Here is a 17,724-nt window from a genome sequence, read left to right as displayed (position 1 = left end):
TAAATAAATCCCAAATGGCTCGACAAAAAAATGACAGCTTTGAATTCGGAACCGAGACTGTCCCATCTGAGTCTACACTTCGCCGCCCCTCCCTCAGAAGCGTCACACCCGGAGAGTATAAAAGTTGCTGGGAGCGCTGTGCACGGTGCACTGAGTTGGGAGATTTAGATCTGCAGGCTGCATCCCCTCCTCACCCAAGTGGAAGGACCGAGCGCCGTGCAATGGAGAAAGTGACCCGCGCTGCACTGTGTGCGATGCCCGAGGGGGAATGAAGAGTACGACACGTAGTTTTGATGAAGGCTTGAGATTCTCTGGCGCTATGGCACGGATTTGCACTCAGGCAAAGGCGCACTTTGCAAAGATGACATAGCGCTCGAGATCATGGGACTCCTCGAGGAACCGAACTCACTCACAACGTGAATGAAAAGAGGAAACGGGATTTGCACTCAGCGCGGTTGTTTCGTTCTTTTACCTGGGCGGCTGTGAGCAGAGTGAGTGTGAACTATGAATTTGGGCAAAGCGCTCCTGTTGCTCCTGGTCTCCAGTTGCGTGACAATGGTGCTGTCGCTCTCCACTTGCACCACCGTGGACATTGACCACATCAAGAAGAAGAGAGTGGAGGCGGTGCGGGGACAGATCCTCAGTAAACTCCGATTGACCAGTCCGCCCCAGACGACGGGTCCCAGCCAGGTACCGTTCCAGGTGCTGGCCCTCTACAACAGCACCAGGGAGCTCATCGAGGAGCTGGGGAGAGACCGGCAGCAAAGCTGCGGACAGGATAACACGGAGACCGAGTACTACGCTAAAGAGATTTACAAGTTCAACATGATCAACGGGCCGCCTGAAAACAGTAAGTTTGAATGTATGTCCATCACCATTCCCTCTACTTTAGGTCAGAGACGCAATATGAATCAACTCCTAGCCAGTCATGCAGTGTACAAAACCATTCTAAAGGGGAACAAACAAACATTTAATGTGAGCTCAAAATGATTCAAATTTTATGTTAAAATGAATGTTAACGTGTGTGTGTGTCTGTGTGTGCGTGTGTTCTTCCCAAAGTTAACTGTCACTCAGTGCATTTTGGTGTACATACATTTTTTGTAGAAACATAGTTTTGGAGCAAATTCCAATTGGATAATTTCCCACAGCACAGTGTTTGATGATCGCTGGTATCGCGGTTAGCATGTTGGTCTCCCAGCTGCCAAGTCTTGGGTTCGAATCTCCTTTCCATCTCTCCTGGCTGCCCAGTGGGTTTTCTCCAGGTACTCGGGCTTAATCCCACCTTCCAAAAACGTACATTTTAGGTTCATTGATTACTCTAAACTAATAATAGAAATGAATTTGACTTAATTACTATGAACATTCTTATTTTTTTTTAAACCAAAATAGAATTGATCTATGCCAGCGACATATAGTGACAGCCAGAGCAATGAAATGCTGTTTCATTCGACCTGTATATCTATAAACTTCTCAGTACCTTATGTAATGTGACTTTTTGAAATGATTTTTCCGTCATATAGAGTTTGTGCCTTGGTTCAATAAACCTTCAATAAAAGTTTCTTGTGATTGACAGGTGACGATTACAGGGTCTGCCATCCCTCTTGACCAAAGTCAGCTGGTTAAGTTTTAACTCAACGAACGAGGACAAGTTCTATTTACAAAAAAGAATGGATGGATATCTAGCTAGAGTGACAAACAAATGAAGCCACATTTGGAGCTACTTCACTCTCACAAATTGAGGGTGGTCCTTAACGCACCCATCCATCCATTTTTTATGTTAACTTTAGGCAAGAGGCGGGGCGTACCCAGTAATGGTTGCCAGCCAATTGCCGTACTTTCTCAATACATGCATACTCCTGTTCGAAATGTACAGTAGATCACAATGTCCCATTGTAGAGTTACACAAACCGAGGGACAATTTTTATAACCGGATGTTAAGATAATGTCTGCGTGATATATCGGAACAATACGGTCATCGCGGTAACAGCACATGCAATATGTATACCACCAAGAGGTGAGATATATTCATATAAAAATATCAAACATCTGTATCTAGAAATTCACAAGTACGGGTACTTTTCATGATAGCGTCGTAGGGCGGTCGCCTGACTTCAATGCAGAGAGTTGTGTGTTCAGCTCCCATTCAGTGACGCCGTCAATGTAAAGTGTGAATGGTTGTCGACTGCAATATTTACCCTGTGACTGACTGGTGTCTAGTCTAAGGTATAAGCAAGGCATCTTTAGTTACCGTATAGAGCATATTTTATACACAAGGCAAGACTTAAAGACATTTTAAAAGCGAATGAAAGAAATAAAAAGTAGCTTTCTCAAATTACGACGAGACCGCAGAGTGATTTTTAAAATGTATAAAAGACCTTCACCGAAGGAACGAGAAAAAAAAGCATAGTGTATGAAAGCAAACTTTACTAAAAATACTTGGGGTTGACTTCACTTTCATTGGCAACGTATCCCATTTGTATGCAGCATAACAACTAAATATGCAGCTTCACCATGTTTGCTATAAAACCTGGACTTCACTAATGGATCCGAGTCTGCAGACCTCAGAGCCCTACTGGGTTTATATTCAGTTAGCATTCCCTTAAAATATTAAGTACTCAAACCATTAGGTGATTTATAGAATTGTAGTGCTCATGTAAGAGCCCCCCCCCCCCCCCCCCCCACGATCTTAAAGTGCCTTCAGCTCCCTGGAACCTTGGGCTGGATATATGTTCAGAATTACTCTACCTATTTTAGTAAGTCTGGATCCTGAGAAGGAAGTGAATTTTCACATGAGAGCTGAGAGTAGTTTAATTTTCCAGATGTTAAAACAAAACAACCCCCCAAAAAAACTTTCATTATTATCAATGACACAAGTTCATACTTTCTTTTGCCGTTTCAAGCCAGAAGGGATTCATTCACCAAGTAAGAATGTGGTCAGCATGTGCATAATTGTGGGCTTAACAAGTGTATCTCCGAAAATGTTGTCATTTGTTTGAGCGCAGTTTTTACGTGTATGCCAAGGGGAGACCAAAGTAAACAGTCTAATTGAAATGAGCACCATTCCTCATACATACCTCACACCAAAGCCATGGGAACTCCAGCCTAATTCTGACACATTCCTAAAAGTGGGGGTGGTAGCGGGGGGTTTCTCAAGCAGTTAGCTCCTACTATCCATTGCCAACTCCAATACCTCATTTCCATTTTCATGCTGCCAGTTTCCTAATATTTTTCATCCTCCTTTATAACTTTCTCACTCCTGCGACCCCATTCATCTTGTAGTATTAAGCGGCTGAAGCCATCCCGGTGTTTTCATCCAATTCCCGTATTGGTATTTCCTGTATAAAACGCACTCCATTTATTGTTCCCGACAGTCGGGAACAGAAGTCAACTATATGTTCCTCCAGATGGAATTTCTTGTTTTTTTTAAGGTGAGAGAGGCCGTCGCCCCTATGCATTGCGGATCATCAGGTGTTTATTCCGGGCTGTGACACTGAGCAGAGCATCCGAGCGTTTGAGTCATGGATCAAATCCATTTATCAGGTCCCACCAAGTGATCCTGACGTTGCAACCACGCAGCTCAGAGGTTTCGCCACTGGTTAGAAGTACAAGCACTGCTCCCAAAACAAACACAGCGGGACTGCTGATGGCCGGTTCTCGTACTGGATGTGAGAATACGAGACAAGAGCTTGACTTGCTGCTGGCACCCGTTCAACAGGATCTTCATGCGACGTAAAAAGTCCAAACTTTGCCAACATATATTAAGTAGCAATTATCTCCTCTTTTTCCATGATATAATTTCAAAGAAAGCAGGGCATGTTTGGGCATGTTTAGAACATATCGTCTGTCATCTTGATAGTTCAGTTCATTTTTATTCCCGCTCGATATAATGACTTTTACATTCGCTCGTTCTGGAAGGTGGGAGCATGTGGGAATATAGTCAAGTTTTTCACGCCCTGTTAAAAAGTTAAACAGAACTTTTTTCTCTTATTCCTCATGCAGCCTTTTCCCCTCGACACAAACTACCAATGTCAAATATTTGCGATTGATAAGCAAAAGCTTTAAAAGTAATATGCAGATGGATCCAGATTGGTGGCGACACCTTTCTGCCATTCAAAAAAAAAAAAAAAAAAAGACCTTGTGTGTACAATCGGCTTTTGATTTTTTTTTTAATAGCATCTTAATGCAAGTACGTTTGATTTTTACAACTGGAGGTTGTGTAACAGAGTAGATAATCACATCTGCGCTGTCTTTTATGAGGTCAAGGCACTTCAGCAGCTGGCGTGCACCTGCAGCCTCGTGCTTCCTCTTTCCTTTGTTTACCCTTGCAAAGCTCTGGAGAGAGTGACATCACAGACAATCCTCCAGGCGACAGGGGAAAAGAGAGGAGATTCCCAAGTCCTATTTTTTCCAATTGTTTTTTTTTTTAATCTGAAGTCAGACAGAAGACTGGAGGAGGATCAGCATGAGTCTGACCCTAAGGTCGTCTTCACATCTCACTAAACTTGAGAAACAACACTAAATTACATTTGAATGTAACAATTGGTCAGTAAATCTACATTCACACATAAAGAGCAGGCTACAGAGTTGATCACAATCCGCACCATGGATCAGAAGGACTTCATTTCGAAACAATTTTTCCACTTGGGAATGAAAGAAATGAAGTCATTAGTTCATTCCAACATGGATAGCATAAATTGTTCAATACACTGGAGCAGTGTGATGGCTGTAAACCTTTTCAAACTGAGACTGAACAGCAGTCAGGAGGGACAGAAAAACATCTTGCCAGGTGGCAATTTTGCAACCCTTCGCCAGTATTGGCGAACCATGGGCAATGTAATATGCTTCCAAAAACCACAAAGCTGAGCTGTCAAATGCTGATGTCCTCACGGCTAACCGAACGATACCAGAGACAAAATAGAAAAATGAAGTGTATAGTGATTTTTGGAACACCCTGTATAATGGCGTGGAAATAGGGAGGAATTTGTAGCACAATACTGGCACACAGTGGCCTTTTATTGGTTATTGCGGGAATATAAGTGTTAGAAACTGTTGGTAACCTTAATTTGTGCGTGGAATTGCCATTTACCAGTAATTCTTATTACACTGAGCCATATATTTCATTTATGGTTCTACGTTTATAATTACAATTTTCCTCTTTGCTATCGCTAGCATTCTTCCATGTTAGCGCCACACAAAGAAAATGTTGAGTTATGATTTTAAGATGTTCAATGAACCGAAGTCCCAGACGATTAACTTATGTCTCACATTTGGCCTTTTATTTGTTATTGCCGGAATATAAGTGTTAGAAACTGCTTGGTAACCTTAATTTGTGCATGGAATTGCCATTTACCAGTAATTCATATTACACTGAGCCATATATTTCATTTAGGGTTCTGAGTTTATAATTACAATTTTCCTCTTTGCTATCGCTAGCATTCTTCCATGTTAGCGCCTCACAAAGAAAATGTTGAGTTATGATTTTAAGATGTTCAATGAACCGAAGTCCCAGACGATTAACTGATGTCTCACATTTAACGCTTAAGTTTTGTTTGACTGTGGAAGTGCATTGTTTCCCCTGACTTTGTTGTTTGAACTCCGAATTGTAAATCTTTTAGCTCCTTCAACTTTGGAGGTACCACTGTAAAAGTGGCTGATGTTTGATAGTTACTTCACATCGTTTGCTTCAAAGGTTTGTCTCACCATGTGACTCATTCAAATATTGGGTCGTAAAATTAGTAAATACACTTCATTTTAATTATGTAAGCTATCCCCTCCGTTTGCCAACATGGAACAAATTACCTTTCAGACCCTTGGCAAAAATAAGCCATAATGTGAAATCCACCTAAAACTGTGGCAATGGGAAAAATGAGGTCATCCAAAAGGAAACCAAAGACTTGATTAGAATTTCAAATCTGCTTTCAAAAAGGGGGGCTTTCCACCTTCGGTGGGGGTTTGAGTGGGGCTGCCGTGGGGGCCAATGAGTGAGTCGAGCAAAGGACTACTGAGGTTTCCTCCTTGTAGATGGCGTGGAAACACCGGGCAGATATATGGCCTGGGACGATTGCTGAAAAGGTCATCTATAAATAGGATAACGTTTGTGGAAATATCAGATAATGGCTGGGAGGGCCCTGATGCAGGATTATGGGTCAAATGAAGTAATTGGAGATGTTTACACATTGACACAGATACACAGCTGCATGTATGAGTTTCCATTGTATGACAAAAGCTCAAGGTGGGAATCAGCTGAGAGTGCGATAGCCTCACTAAGCCTCTAATAGAGTCGAAGCCACGGGTAGTAAATTAGCCAGAGCTCGGCTGTGAATGACTGTTTCCATTTGGCTCGTAAAATGTTTGCTATGTGCTTGTTTAGGTCTGCGCCGCATGTGCCTGGCTCGTTAAAATAATAAGCTATACATTGATATCATGAAAAGAAGGGCGAGCCTCCGGTGCAACAGGAAGCTTTTCAGGTACAAGCACAATGCGGCCATTTATATCTCGCTAAATGGCGGCGTGCTATTTTATCAGATGTGCACGCGCCAGTGCAGTGTCTGGCAAGTTCTACACGCACAATCGCTTGTGTTGGAATATTGTACTTTTTTGGAATTGAGGCCCTCACATCCCTGAGCCCAAGTTCCTCTACTTCTTGGCAATATTCGAATCACAAGCTGGGCACCTGTTGAACTCCAGAGTTGATTGGTGGCCATGTTAATTTGGTTTTCATTGCAGCTCGAGCTATGCAAAGCATCAGGCATGGCAAGGTAATCGTTTGTTTAAAAAGTGCATTCCATACACATGGTAATTCAGTGCACTTCATTTAATGAACAGTACGACATTAAAAAAAATTACAAACCAAAAAAAATGAAAGACATTTCAAAACAAAGAACAGAAATAGCTTACCAACATTACTCAAGGAGTGAACAGCGCAAGAAAAATATATTGAAATTTGCTTTTGAAATTGCTTTAAAAGACCTCAATCATAGGTAAGGGAGAAAAACATGTCTGTAACATGGAATTAATTATTCACACTTGGAGCTAATTTCACTTGTGCTGAAAGCTTATTCCATTTGCGTGCAGCACAACAGCTAAATGCTGCTTCACCATGTTTTCTTTGAACCCTGAGTTTCACTAATTGACCCGATTCTGCAGACCACAGGGCCCTTTTTAGATAGGTTCCTTTTCCATTTGGCATGGGTATTATAATTATTATGTGGAATTGTTTCATGAATTACGCTGGTCAATAATTTTTTACTACGCTTTTAATCAGATGTGCAACTCACCCTTTCTGGATGTTTTTTTTTGTTTGTTTGTTGGTTTCACTGATTCCAAAGCTGCCCTTGTTTTTCTCGAGCCCATGAGGTTTTCATACTCATAAGTGACCATCCATCCATCCATTTTCTAATCCGCTTATCCTCACAAGGTTGGCGGGCGTGCTGGAGCCGATCCCAGCTGTCATCGGGCATTAGGCGGGGTACACCCTCAACTGGTTGCCAGCCAATCGTATGTCACAATGATAAAAATATGTCATATAGTTTAGTAATATTTATGAATTAAGGGTTGGGTTCAGCAACAAGGGCAAATTATCCCTGAAACCTCATGGCTATAAATTACAATGCATGGTAAAGTCCATATTGCGTAAGCTTTCCATGTCAAACTCAAAAACAAAAAAATGAAAATATCTCAAAAGCCTGATGTGCTACAAACACACACACACACAAAGTCAAGACATTTTTGACAAGTGTCAAAAATACGTTTGGGGTTACATTGAAGCCACCGCTGATTAAAATTTGCTGTTGACTAATTTGATTTGTGTCCGGTAGAGAGGTAAATAGCATGTCTGCAACTACATGCCTGTGACCAGCAGAGGTGCTTTTGATTCAGTCTTAACTAGTTTGCTGTCTAAAAAGTGTTAAGTGACATCAGTCATGGGTTCAGCTACATCTGCGCACATCTTCCCTGAGGAGTATGTACCCCACATGTAAAATCAAGAACAGTACTCCAATGCCCAACACTGTTCATCGTGGTGGTCGCCAGCCATTAGGTATTTAACAAATGAGCATTATATTTAAATGCACAAATGAAACAAACATATCAATACAAAAATCTGGAGTTGTTTTTGCTGACTCGAGCTTGAAGTACAATTGCTCACGAGGGTAAAAAAATCAAATAAAACGGGGAACAATGATTCAACCCACACAATGTCCGGCACTTGCTGAAGGGAAGCCATACAAAAAAAAAAAGAAAACCCACCAGAAAGTCTCTCTGAAAAATCATATAAATCATCACAAGATAAACATGTTCATCCCTGTAAGAATATCTGTGGAAAATAGCTTTTAATAATAATATACCCAATGAGGTAAGAAGTGAATTTATGTTTCAGCAAATTCTGCCAAGAGCAACACTAATTCTCTGGAGTCCCACATAAAAAACAGCTACCATTGAGTCATGCTTTTCCATTTTACCTGCAGATGACCTGCCCTACTGCCCAAAGGGAATCACCTCTAAAGTGTTCCGCTTCAACGTCTCCACCATGGAGAAGAACTCCACCAACTTGTTCCGGGCCGAGTTTCGAGCCCTGCGGATCCCCAACGGTAGCGCCAAGAAAAATGAGCAGCGGATCGAGCTCTACCAGGTGTGTCAACTTGCTAATGCCTCCTTGTGCGTACTCTCTCTCTCTGCCAAAAGGGCCACCAGTACGTGGTGAAGGTGAAAACAGTTAGATTGGGACGTGCAACTCCCTCTGAGTGTTCTGCTCTGGAGTACTGATCATTACTACTTACAGTTACAGATCAAATGAGAGCATATTTAAGAGCCTCCTCCTCCAGGATGACATTACTAATCTCTTGTTGCTTTTTTTCCCCAAGTTTAATATAGTAGAGCTGCAGTCTGTCCTTGTCGGACTGACCAAGCCCTAATCATTTTCAGCGTTGAAATTGTCAGACAAAGTGTTCTTCTGCCATGTCGCTTTTCAACGTTCAAGCCACAGCTCTATCTTGTTTTATGCAATGCTTTTTTAAAATGCGATTTGGCATTCCAAATATATGTTCGCTGATTGTGGGTTTTTTTTGGGGGGCGGGGCACTTATGCGCGTAACCTCCTTACTTAAGGCCAAAGCAATACGTATTTTCGGGTGCCACCAACAATGTTGAAGTAAGGTGAGGAGTTTAGCCATCCATCCATTTTAAACACCGCTGATCCTGAACAGGATCACGGGGAGGTGCTCAAACCTATCCTCGCTGACTTCGGGCAGAAGGTAGACTACACCCTGAACTGGACGCCAGTCAGTCGCAGAGCACATATAGAGAAGAACAACCATTCACACCCACATCCACACCGTCACAGAGTGAGAACTGATGACAAGCTGCCCATCACACACGTCAGGCAAGTGTACCACAACACCATCAGTGACTCTTAGGGGTTTAATTCAGACAAGAGTAGTGCTTTGCTGTCATGCTGTCTCATTTAACCCTTTCATGCACAAATAATGATAAGCTACCCCAGGAAGTGTTTTTAATTAGTCTTTTGACTTGAAAAAAACAATAATGGCGGTGGATTACAACACACATGATGGTCCGTTGTAGTGGTTGATGCACAACTGTGACATTAAGATTAATTAATATAAGAGAAAACAACATTTGGATAGCTGTCCACTTTAGTAACCGCTGTCCCTGAAAGGGTTCAAAGTCAACATAAACTGTTTGTTTAAAGTATGTGGGAGGGGTTAAAACTTCCCCAAAAAGTTTTTTTATGTGGTCTCACTTTATCGTAGATCTGGAATGTACTCCCTGCGATAAATTGGTCCACTGTACATGTGTTTTTGGGGCATGTTTGTCAAGTGTCAAAGATTTTCCTCATTAATCTCTCATGAGAGACTAGGAATAATGATCGGGCTCCTACGTTTCCTGCCGGGGAGACAAGCGCCTCCAGACTGAATCCTGCCTCCGAGTTAGCCTCTGGCCAGCTTTGAATGCAGACTGTCAGGCCGGCAGATTGTTTCCAGGGGCCCGCGAGGAGATAGAGACAGGGTCACCCATCAGGGGAGTAAATGGAGCTTGTCACTCCTTCGCCCACACACTCTTCACGCCAGAGCTGGTTGGCAGAAATCTGATACTGGCAGGACCGGCGTTCCCACAGGAAGTGACATTAGATTCTGACAATGTTCAGGGACCTAGTTTAGGGCCTCGTCGCTCACGCTAATGACTGCTAAGGTGAAAATAGCCAAAGAAAAAGCAAAATGTTCATCCGACTGAAGTCGAAGGTTTTGTGCGAATTCAGAGGTGCCTGAGGAGTTGAATTCCAAATGATAATGATAGGAAGAATTTAGGGACATTGGACTGAGGTGGCGAATCCGATTCCATCCATCCTCACTTTTGCCTCTCAATCTGGAACATGATGACATGTTTCGCAGGCGGATGCGGTGCAGGGATAACTACCGTGGTAGTACAACAATGCCTTAAGGCTCGTGTCGCACTGCCTCTCATGTTTCCTGCCGATACGAAGGCTAACCAGGGTCCTATTGGCAAGAGGGATTGATTCACTTGCAAAATGGGGATCCCAACCCAGCCAGTCACTTTTTCCATGAAGAGTACCCATTTGGTCCAAGACGTCCCGAAGAGTCTGGCTCAGACAGAGAGCTTCGCTTCTGTGTGTGCGTGTATTTTACGTGTATGCAGCTAGGTCACATTTTCATCCTTCCTTTGCAGATCCTCCAGAAAGACGACCCTAAAGCCAAGCAGCGCTACATCGGGGGCAAGAACGTTCTGACTAAAGGGATGGCCGAATGGGTCTCTTTCGACGTTACGGAGACAGTGAGGGAGTGGCTGATGTACAGACGTGAGTGTGTGTTGGGGCGTGGGGGGTATCTGAGGGGCACCCTAATTCTGTCTTACTTAATTAATGAGATAAGATTCAACTTCATTGCAGCTGGAAGGCACTGAAATGCAATGATTGCAACTAACCAAAATGCAAAGACACAAACTAAATTAGGATGATTTTGAAAAAAATGGCTATTTTATTTATTAATTTATTTTTTCTAACCGTTAATTGATTTAATATGCAAATATTGTGTTCCTGTTTTTTTTAACAAACAAGGAATAAATTAGTGTGTGTTTTAATAATAATATCAAATTTATTATAAACTAATGTCTTGGTTGGTTCATGCTTAAAAAAACAGTGTTATTATATGAAAGTGTTATTATGAAGCAAAATGAAGCATTTTTTTTCTCAAGATTTCAGCCTTTGCGATTTGAAAATTTCAATTTACCGCACTGCTATGTCGATATGAATGCGATTAATTTTGCAGCACTAGTGCAAAATATATTGCCGGCAGTGCAAATATCCCAAAAGTCTAACTTCTGTTTCCTCCACCCTTTCCCTCAGAAACCAATCTTGGCCTGGAGATCAGCGTGCACTGCCCATGTCACACCTTCAAGCCCAACGGGGACATTATTGAAAACGCCAACGAGGTGCTCGAGGTCAAGTTCAAAGGTACATTTTTGGGTTCGTTAACAAGGCAGGGCTTGACGTCTTTTTTGTGAAGGACTCGAGGTTTAGAGCAACAGCAAATCCATCCATCCACTCGTTTTTGTATACCGCTTACCCTCATCATTAGGGTTGTGGGTCAGCTGAAGCCAACGCCAGCTCACTTTGGACAAGAGGCGGGCTACACCCTGGACTGGCCGATAGCCAACTGCATGACACAGTCGATTGGGAGGCAGACAATCTGGAGACCTAACGAGTTGTAAACATTGAAAAGGTCATTTTCCCACAATATATCTCCTTTATGGAACTTCAAATTAAAAAAAAAAAACAATACACAGAGCACACTCTTCAAAATAAAATCTCATATCCTGACCAAAAAAATACACCAATTGGAAAAACTGCTTTTTTTTGGACTGAAGTTGATGGAAAAAAGTTACCACTGTGTTAAGCAGATCTGCTGTAGATTGAATTGGTTTTCCTTGCTCCACATAAAATGGCGCCACATATTGTCAAAACAAGAATTTAAAAAAAAAAAAAATTACCTTACCTACCTGACAAACAAGCAGAATCAAATCAATCTTTCTGTGGAAATCTGGCAATAATAAAGATGTATGTACTGAGTACTGAATTCAAAATTTCAACCAAGTGTAAGTCCTCATATTTCTGCATCATTTATAGCAGAGGTGGGAAAAGTAGTCCTGCTCTAAAAGCATTTATGTACAATATTTATTGCATTAATTTACCCGAAATGTCCTCAAATTTGTGAATCAAAAATTTTAAATTCATTGTTTGAAATTGATTTTTTTAAATATTAGCTTACTCATCTATTTTAAATAACGAGAAAAAAGCAAGATTAACTTTTTTTTCATATTTGTTTTTATGAATTCTAAATGAACAGTGACAAATAACGTCAAATACAAAGCTTTTGTTTTGCATTAAAATAAGCCATTTCAGATGGCACAGTTGTCGAACGGTTAAGCATGTCTGTCTCCCAGTTCTGAGGTCCCGGTGTGGTGTTTACATGTTCTCCCTCGTGCTTGTGTGGATTTTTTTTTTCCAGGGAGTCCTCCAAGTACCTTCTTTCGTATCCCGAAAGCATGCATGTTAAGTTACGGAACACTTAAATCTTTCCATAGATGTGGACATTTTTTTTCATACTGTATGTTCCCTGTGATGAGCTGGTGACCAGTCTTAGACGTGCTAACGATTTTTTTGTTTTATACCTAATCTACGAATAACTCAGCCCATAAAAATCAAAGGATAAATTGGACACAACTTTATCCCAAGTTAGTTTCCTCAGGCGTTATCAAGATGTATTCCTGCTAAAGACAAAGAAAACGCACCCCGTTTATGATCTTTGTAAAACCCAAGGTGAGGTAGCATAGCACATGGTTTGATCCGTCAAAATATCCAATGTTTGTTGACGTATTTGATCAGCTGGTGATGAGCAAGATCATTTGTTGTTAAAGGACTCGTGCCATTTGTTGGTAGTTTTGGTGCGACTGAAAAAAAGGGCCCTCTGTGGCGAGTCTGAGCTGTTGTCACACAGAAGTAAATTGGTCCCATATGGTGCCTTAACAAAGGGATTGAAACCAAAATTCTACAAACACACACACACAAACTTGCTCCACTGCTCTTATTTCATGAATGAATGACTGAATACTCCTCATTACAGTGTCTTTGATAAAGATAATGGCTCTCCCTCCTCCAAAGAAGCTCAGACCGAGTGTATGAGAATGACATCGATCTGGTATCTCACTTAGTATAAAGGGGCCCCCGGACCCCGGGTCCTGGGAACGCTCCAGAACGGGCTTGGCCACAAGGAATGTGCTGCCATGGCGCTCAGACGTTTGGCCCTAATTAAAGCAGGGCCAACATATCCACCAGCAGCATCTCTCTTGAGATATGTGCTGCTTTAGCCATCAGGCCGAGAGCGGACGAACAGACGGTGGGAAGAAGGAAGTCGGAGAGCAACTGCTATTGAAGAAGGATGAAAAGTAAAGCCTTGGTCTGGACATAACCCTCCCGTAAAAGCTGACAGTTGATTATGAGCGCGGTTAGTTGTGGCTGGGGCACTTTTTTTCTTTTTCTTTTGCGTGACCGCCTCGCTCCCTTTCGCAGGTACGGAGCCAGACTTTGACGACCTGAGCCGCACCAAGAAACAAAGGGAGCAGCTGTACCCCCATCTCATCCTCATGATGCTGCCCCCGCACAGGCTGGACGTGCATTCTTCGTCCCGCAGGCGCAAGAGAGCGCTTGACACCAATTACTGTTTCAAGTAAGCCACGTTTGACCACGACAATGAATTGCTTTGCTATATGAGGGCCACTTTGAAATTTCTGTGGCATTTAAAGGTGCACAAAGTGGCCTGTTTAATTGCTGTTAGGATGATGAGGGGAGGGGTTCCTGCAAAAATTTCTTTAAAGGCACCCCCGGCCTAAAATTCTTGTCAAGCCCGCACCCGCATTTTCCTTTTGTCATTAACCTGCAACCTACTTATAAAGACATCAAAAACAGTGGAAAAAAGGTTTTGCTCAAAAATGACCTTTGAAAACATGCCTGTATGCATACCACAATGTTAAACTGAACAACATATGCTTACATGTTCAAAGTGCCTTCCGCATCGGTCAACTGCGTGTACAAAAATTAAGATACTAAAATGAAATGTCACAATTGCATTATAAAATAGCCACAAAATTTCATATACTTGGCACTGATCTTTTCTCTTGAGGAATGGCCTCACGTAATATGTTCCATGTGAGAACTCACTGTTACACCCCAATTATGTTTCCAACATATGCCGGTCAAAATTGAGCGTTTTTTTTTCTCCCATGAATAAAAGCCACGTCCGACCTAGGATGTACATTAAAAATCAGCCCTCACTTTAACCCTTTCAGGGAGAGCGGTTACTACAGTGGACAGTTTATCATGTTCAGGATAGAGGCTGCATGAAAGGGTTAAACTGGAGTTGCCTTTGTCTTGTCCAGGGAAACCAAAACAACGAAAGTATTTATCAAAAAAATGAGATTTATTTACACCTTTCTATGGAGGCGATGTAACCTGGATTTGTGCGTCAGGCTCACTAACCCAGAGGTAGGGAACTCTGGTTCCTCGAGAGCCATATCCTGCCTGTTTTAGGTCCCCTGAAAAAAAAAAAAAAAAAATACAGGACATAAATATACAGTAAAACAACCAGACGTAAAAGAGTTGCGGATCAGGGCTTTTGAGAGCAAAGAACTTTTGGACCACATTGGCAAAGCGTCCACTTCTGCTTGTTGCAAGAAGAATGTGGCATTCACCAGTATAGGTTTTACCGACGCGCTTCAGGTCTGTCGGACAGCCCGTCACACAGCCGATTGCAGTGTTTTGTCACTAGCTTGTGTAACATCCGGCTAAAAGACATTAATCCGATTCATTCTTGAGTTCATTGTATCAGGAAAGAAAAGTACATTGTCCTTCAAATGATGTTATTCTTGAAATATTTGAATAAGTGATGCAACACTGTATCACAATCCGTTTCTGGAGTCTAGAAAGACACGGTGCAACAGTGACCGAGTCGGCGCACGCTCCAGCGGACAAAAGCCAACGATGACATCACTTTGAGCCATTATTCACCACACTGTCTCCTGTATATGATAAGCTGCGTGTGTGTTATCGCGATCGAGGTGTACGAGCGGCGAGCCAACATGCGGGGTGGCAGGCTTGGAAGACCTCGCGTGTTAATCACAGAGACGTGATGACACGATACAAGTCGGGATCTGTCCCTGCAGCGACTAGAAAATGCTCGCCACTCACATGCCAAGCATCTCCTCGCCTCCCATATCCTCTTTCGGGCCGACAAAGACACCTGGGCTCACTGGGAAGGGAAAATAAGGGCACACCTAAGAGTGGAATTTGGGAACTTCTCTCATCTGTGGCAGAAAGGCCACAGGGAGGAAATAGTTGAGTTACATGTCCGTGTTATAAAGCGCGCTACTCTCCTCTTCCCTCCTTGTCTGCAGCAATTACGAGGAGAACTGCTGTGTGCGACCGCTTTATATTAATTTCCGCCAGGACTTGGGCTGGAGGTGGATCCATCAGCCAGAGGGCTACTACGCCAATTTCTGCTCCGGTCCTTGTCCTTACCTACGCAGCGCTGACACCACACACAGCACGGTGAGAAAAAGAGACGCACAAGCTAGGGGCGCTATCAGCGGCCATTTCAGTTGTGATAAAATCTTCGACTGGCCTAAATTGAGCTACATTCGTAATGTATATGGTGGTATTTGTTTCATGAAATTGCATTTGTTCTCAACAGTCTAGGGATGCCACTAACAATGATTTTAATAGTCAATTTATCTGTTCATTATTGTTGTTTAATGAATGAATTGGACTAAAAATAGTGAATAAAATCCCATCCCCTTTTTAAAAACAAGGGCATTGTTTTAAATGGACAGTTCAGAAAACACAAAAATTCCGTTTCTGGTTTGGTCGCCAACAGGTCAGAAAATGGGCAAAAAAATGTTTTGATTCAACACCAAGATAATCCGTCCACTTTCATGGAGGACAACATAAATTGGATATTTACTGCAAGAAGCTGAAATTCAGCAAAGCAAAAGAATAAGCTCTGGTGAGCTTGTATGGGGTTATTTAACTGATTTTGTTTCTAGATGTTTTTATTCCCAACTGATCTGAATGATGTATGTGGCACGGTCGTGTGCTGTTATATTGCATAATTGTATCATTGATATGAACGAATAGGTGGATTACATGAAGAAAGTATCCACTGGAGGCCTAGGCACCAAACGTATGGCCGGGAGGAGATGAATTAATAAAAAGAGGGGGGAAAAATTGCATGGAAATGAATTAACCTGATGTTCTTACCCCTTCCCCATTTTCTCCACTTAAAGCTGCTGAGCCTCTACAACACCTTGAACCCAGAGGCGTCTGCCTCACCCTGCTGTGTGCCCCAGGACCTGGAGCCCCTCACCATCCTCTACTACGTGGGCCGCTCGCCTAAAGTGGAGCAGCTGTCCAACATGGTGGTGAAGTCGTGCAAGTGCAGTTAGGAAGCCTCATGGACTTCAGAGACACCTTCCCACACTACTCAGGAGCGGTCCAGAGAGGTTTGGGGGAGCCTCCGCTTCCCCCTTGTACTTCAGTCTTGTCCTAGCTCCGTCTCATTTTGGAAAAGCCTGCAGACATTGGCAGCATCTGGTCCAGTTTGACCGATGAGGGTGAACTCTCAAACCCAGCAGACCTCTTGATGACATCAGCCCTTCATTTTTAGTTTTTAAACCATCTTTCTTACATTTTTACTTCATATTCCAGCATTTTTGAACAGCTCGTACCTCAGTGTATTCTCATCCTGTTTTTATCTAAAGAGGAATGGAACGAAAATTGTCTTGGAATGACCACTGCATTCTTAAGGACAAGAGAGTGTGGAAAAAAAAAGAAGAAACACCAGAGAGGAGAGCCTGAACTCAGCCTGACAGGACACATAGGACACGCTTGGATGTCCGAGCTGGAAAGCGATGCTGTGCTACACTGTGTATTTAGGATTAAATGTCGTTAAATAAAAATGATTTTAGGAAAAAATGTTAAAAATGCTGGAAACCAACCTAGTCAAAGTCGTATTTCAATGGTGATGTTAATACCTCTGCATTGCATCAGAATGGTGATTCCAGGGATTATTTCAGATTAAACTGAAGCCCTTCTGTTGTATGAGAGCCAGGCATGGACGTTTGGCCACATTTCCTTGATCGACTGTGTTTTTGTTTATTTTTGTGGGGGGGGGGGGTGGTACGACCAATCAATTCATTATTATGGTTGGGAAGGGAGAACCTCTCCCTGGATGCTCTGAACTCCTGCGCCCATGCCAGTGTGGTATTGAGCATGGCGGAGGTCTGCTTGTAAGTAGACCTCAGCTTGCATGCATCATTTTGTTCTTTCGACCACGAACTAGTCAAGACTGAATCAACAACGCAGAATCACTGGTGAACACTAGTTTGTCTCATTTGCTTCAAGGCGCGACTAATCAACCATCGATTGCAAACAATCAATCCAATGCCTAACGACTGATCATTCGGGCCCCTCTCGAAGGAGAACATGAATGTTAGCAACTTAACAATTTCCTCCATCCCAAACTGTAAATGATGTTCCGCTTACTCTTGGAAACACCTTTTTTTCTTTCATTAAAATGACAGTTGGGTTGAGCTGTTTACTAGTATTCGGGCTGTTGTGTGGTTTGTGTTGATGACTAATTGT

General features: G+C 42.5%; 1 protein-coding gene across 1 annotated transcript; it reads left to right on the top strand.

The window, feature by feature from the left end:
- Nucleotides 1-129: 129 nt before the first annotated feature.
- Nucleotides 130-17,686, top strand: tgfb3 (transforming growth factor, beta 3). Its single transcript, XM_052086385.1, has 7 exons — nucleotides 130-850; nucleotides 8,466-8,629; nucleotides 10,701-10,830; nucleotides 11,377-11,484; nucleotides 13,600-13,756; nucleotides 15,480-15,633; nucleotides 16,368-17,686. The coding sequence occupies exons 1-7, from the start codon at nucleotides 505-507 to the stop codon at nucleotides 16,524-16,526; spliced, it is 1,218 nt and encodes a 405-aa protein (XP_051942345.1). The 5' UTR covers nucleotides 130-504; the 3' UTR covers nucleotides 16,527-17,686.
- Nucleotides 17,687-17,724: the final 38 nt, after the last annotated feature.

This window comes from Hippocampus zosterae, chromosome 14 (genome assembly GCF_025434085.1).
Source record: "Hippocampus zosterae strain Florida chromosome 14, ASM2543408v3, whole genome shotgun sequence".
In the NCBI taxonomy this organism is placed as follows: domain Eukaryota; kingdom Metazoa; phylum Chordata; class Actinopteri; order Syngnathiformes; family Syngnathidae; genus Hippocampus; species Hippocampus zosterae.
Note: the sequence above shows the minus strand (reverse complement) of the source record. Positions and strands in the feature narration are given on the sequence as shown.